Source organism: Rhagoletis pomonella, unplaced genomic scaffold, assembly GCF_013731165.1.
Source record: "Rhagoletis pomonella isolate Grant_MI unplaced genomic scaffold, Rhpom_1.0 Rhpom_scaffold_00011, whole genome shotgun sequence".
Lineage (NCBI taxonomy): Eukaryota > Metazoa > Arthropoda > Insecta > Diptera > Tephritidae > Rhagoletis > Rhagoletis pomonella.
The window spans coordinates 25,412,589-25,417,240 of NW_023458565.1; the positions used below are offsets into that span (position 1 = coordinate 25,412,589).

Genomic DNA, 4,652 nt, shown 5'->3' on the forward strand with positions numbered 1-4,652 from the left:
ACTCAATCTCGGAACTATTTCGGGATTTTAGGGATTCTCGGGACTTATCGATATAATCGATATTTTGTTGGTTTTTCTTAGTGTGTGATTTCGTTTTTGACTTGGATATGCTCTTAACCATACCACGTATTCTACGTTTAAATATAGCGGCTGTATCTCCGATACAGCCTGCAGACCAAGACGAAGGCGCTGGACTCTTCCTTTTTTTTTTTTTTAATTTTACCTAGGAGATGTTTAGGGCGTTAGATTATTCGCCTTTTTTCCCAAACCGGTGAAAAAAAAAAACGGTTCCCCATTTTGAAATTAGGATAAAAACCAGATAAACTGGTTTTATTTTACATAGTTTTCTGACCATGAAAATGCTTATGTTGGTAAGAAAATTAAAATAAAACTATTAACACGAACTAAAGCTTCTACTTAGAAAAATATAGAAGTAAAATAAGTTTAACCTTTTTTAACCCACTTCAAAAAAAGGAGAAGGTTATCAGTTCGTCGGAATATAAATTTCTTTGTTATTTTTTTATGTATTATTTTTTCGTCGGAAAGTTGGTACCTCAAGGGTGGTCCCATACTAATTTTGTTTAAATACGATAATTGGATCGTGAAGAAATTAACGAAAATCTAAAGTTTTTATATGAGAATTGAAGTCGGTTTTGGTTTTCGCTTAAAAATTACTTATTTTAGATCAAAAGTAAAACAGTTGAATTCACTTTTGGTCTTGTTTTAACTTTTCTTATTACTTTATGCAATTTTCTGAATTTTTTCGGATTTGGACTAGTGCCTCGCCACCGTAGCCGAGTGCTTAGATGTGCCTATTGCTACTCAGGAGGTCCATGGTCCAATATCTGGATCCAGCAACATAAAAAAGTCAAACCTCCGAGCGTACTTCTTCGGAGTTGGAGTAAAAGTGTAGATCTCTCCATTTAGGGGTTTCTTTTAGACTGGAAAAAACCTTGAAAACTTCAAAAAACTCGAAACTTTTAATGAGGTAAAGATTTGTATGATATTAAAAAAAAAACCGATCTGTTCCATACAAAAATACGGGTTATTCTATATTCGAAAAATCAAGATTTCAAAAAACACGCCTATAGATATCAAAAAAAAAACCAGGTCAGTCATCCTAGTTGTTGTCTTCAGATGGCCAGGGCTGTGCTGAGGACATTGCCATAATATGTAAAGGAATGCTCGAAGACACCCTGAGGCCTTAACTCAACCAAAAAATTGTGTAGTGTAAATCCACTAAAAACTAGATAGCTAACTAGTACAAACATGATATACTAAAAAGAGGTTAAATTTCTCGATCACACACAAGATTAGGTCCGGAAGAAGCTTTAAGATCAATTATGATCCATGGCAGCAAAAAGTTGGGGGTTTTCCTAAAAATACTGAGATAGACCTACACGGCGATAGCGCGTTCCATGACAACTTGTATAGGAGGCATCGTTTGGGTTGATAAAAAAGCTCTCATCCGTACGCATAACGTGAGCAATAAGAATTTGTCCAACAGCATCCTCAGACGTTATTCCTGACCTTATCCTGCTTAGCATTCAAACTCTGGCGAAGAGGGCAATCCTAAGAATGACTGATACCGGAACAGAAGGGTTTTTGAGTCGTAGGAAGATCGATATTCTAACGTAGCAGTACCCGGAAATTACAATACAAAGTTCAATTTCAAATAGGCTTACAACTGACTGAAGAAGAAACCGAGATATGTATATTTGGACCGAAGTAAAGATACTCGGAACTTAGATGAAAGCACGTTTCCCAGTAAGAAGTGCACGCCATAGAAGATGTACGGACTTCGATGTCAAACGCAGTTGCCAGAATCAAAACATTGCGATCTCCACTGACGGCTAAGGGCCTACTAAAGCCCTCAAATCTCATTAGGCAATATCAAAACTGGTTATTGAGTGCCTTTTGAGAGCACTTTTAATATAAACAACCCAGTTTGGGTTCTTTGGATTCCGCTGTAAGGAAAGCAGCATCAAACTCTTCCATCGGCTCCACAATCCATTTTTATTCCGTCAATGTGCAGAGATATCCTCTTTATTGGCCGGTCGGTCTCTTCTACCTTCATTTCTGAATATGAATGGCACTTGTACGTTATTTTTGAAGTGAGTATTGGCGACCATATAATTTACTAAGATTATATTGTGTGTCTGCCTTATGTTAGAATCGGTCTTATGATAGCGGCATACATCCACATCAAAAGCTTCGAGTTTAGTCCCCAGATTCTGCTGGAAAGTCTCATATTCTGCGTTTCCATCAAACGAAAGGCGCAGAAAAAATTAATACTTTTTTTTTGATTTTTCTTTATTTTCAAAAAATACGCATTAACACTTAAATTTATAATAATTTATAGCTTATAATTGTCATCTATGGTGTCGAAATTGGTCACTGAATTTTTCACGTTGCCTTATGGTAGTTAAACGCCTATAGCTCAAAGTACCGCCTTTGCTACAGCCAAGTGCTTGGTATATTTTCCGATTTCCGCCTAATGCAGTTCTCCTGTATTAGTTCAGCTTTTATCGCCAACTCCTCTTTAAAATCCACTTGACGATTGATTGTGCGCAAATCCTCCACGCCATAGTCGTCAAGATGTTTAATATTTTCTTGAATCAATGTAGAGGTTAAGTCCGCTTTCGATTTAATGCGGCGTACTATATGTTTTCGAGGGCTTGCATGCCGTAATTCCTCATTATAAAGGTAGAGCTGGTATGGTAAAGAGATGTTTCTTAAATCTTCCGACATTTTCTTGACTTGAATAAATTTCGTGTTTTTTATATTTGATTTAAAAAAAAAATGTCTCTTTCCGTATGTGTGAGAGGATTTGTTGTGACACTCTTTCACCACTTTTGCAAATGATGTCCTTATGCAAAAATTTCACAGCTTTTATAGTTATGGAAACTACGTACACTTCTTTTAACCTTTCTACCTGTGCTCGCATTCAGTTAAGGGTTAATGTGTCACACCTTTAGTTTGATTGCAGTGACAGTGTCAGCGGGTTAAGTTTTCAAAAACCACCTGTACCTGATTTTTATTTGCTTTTATTTTACTGCTAGTTTTGCGCATTTTACCTGGAAACATCATATCACACATGAAAATGTACATATGTTCACATTTATTGCGTGAGTATTGTTACCACCGGTGAGAAAGGGGTGTAACAAGCACAAAAGCGTACAAAGGATCTTCACCTTAATATGCTTGAGCAGATTTTTGAATTCCTTCTGCAAAAACCTTGATTATTCCTTTGAAAATTTTCACCGTTGTGTAGGGAGTTTGCGCGCCATTGTCTCATGCAAATTTTGTTTACAATATAAATTATGTTTCATTGTACATACAAATATAACACCATACCATGTATGTACTAGATACGTCCCGGCGAAATATTCAATAGCAGAATTTCTATAGAAATCCGTAGCTGAATTGCTAAATATGTACATTTAATGCGTTGCCAATGTACCCAGAATTGGTGTTACAAGATTTCATATACATTTTTGGCAACTAATAAAACTTTCCGGTAACCAAATGTGCAGTAATCTGCCAAATAGGACTATAAGATACTGAAATAAAATTATTTTATGATTTTAAAAATAATTGAATTTTAATGTGTAACCTTTGCTGCCATATTCCGAAAAAAGAAAGTATGTAGTTTAGATTTCTTTGAAATACCCTCTCCTTGTAACATTTGATCCAAGCAAGGGAGCAGTCTAGTAGAATCTTCTGATGTGCTTTTATTTATGTCGTCATTTTGTTGCTTCACCCTGGTATTCATTTGTTTATTGTTAAGTTACATTCGGTAACTGTAACCAAATCATGTCTTGAGAGAAACATATTTAGTACAAGTAATTAAAATCTTTTCTTCTCAGTGTAGGTAGATAAGCTCAGCTGATCTGTGGCACCTCACATAGGCCACTAGTTGCACTTAACGTTGTAAAGAAAGTGGCGCCCAAGGCCTAAACCTTTCACTAAGCCAAAAGTATAATGATTTATTTCAACCCAGTACTTGTTTGATTTTTTCCTGGTCAATGCATCGATTGTAAGATATGTGATTGAGGTTGAATACTAGAAAACTCATTCCCAACGTCTACTGTAGATCTCTCTAAAGTCTTTAAAGTCCTTGCTCGAACTAAATCCGTTTTTTATTCATTGATCAACCTTAAAATAATAAACAGTTTAAGTTCGAAATGAAACAGAATCGAAGTTAACCAGAACTATATGTTTTTGTGTTTAATTAAAATCAAAGTGAAATTTTTAAAACCAAATTTTGAGTTGTGCGACCTTGTTGTTGTTTTGTAGAGGTTTAATGGTTATTTTTATGTTGAAGTTATCGATGAGTTTCTGGCGAAAAGTTTCATATCCAAATTTTCACTAAATCTAGAGATTTTTCAAGCCTGACTTTCAGTAATGATCCTTTGCTCCTGCATTGAAAATCAACCGGATTTAGTTTTAATGAAGTGCAGTATACTCCCGGTTTGCATACAAAGAGTTGTATGTAATAATTGAATCTAAAAAAAAAATCGGATGATGTGTGTAGCTGTTCAAAAGTCTTCAAACCAGCTTTTCCAGCTTCGAGACTAATCTATGCACTCTGAACTGAAAAAACTTAAATTTAAAAGTGTTAAAAAAAGCCCATAAAATCTTCTGACATA

The 4,652-nt window shown here is 35.3% G+C and overlaps 1 protein-coding gene across 1 annotated transcript; it reads right to left on the reverse strand.

Moving 5' to 3' along the window:
- Window positions 1-2,457: 2,457 nt before the first annotated feature.
- On the reverse strand, window positions 2,458-2,751 carry LOC118746947. Its single transcript, XM_036480940.1, has one exon. The coding sequence runs from the start codon at window positions 2,749-2,751 to the stop codon at window positions 2,458-2,460; it is 294 nt and encodes a 97-aa protein (XP_036336833.1).
- Window positions 2,752-4,652: the final 1,901 nt, after the last annotated feature.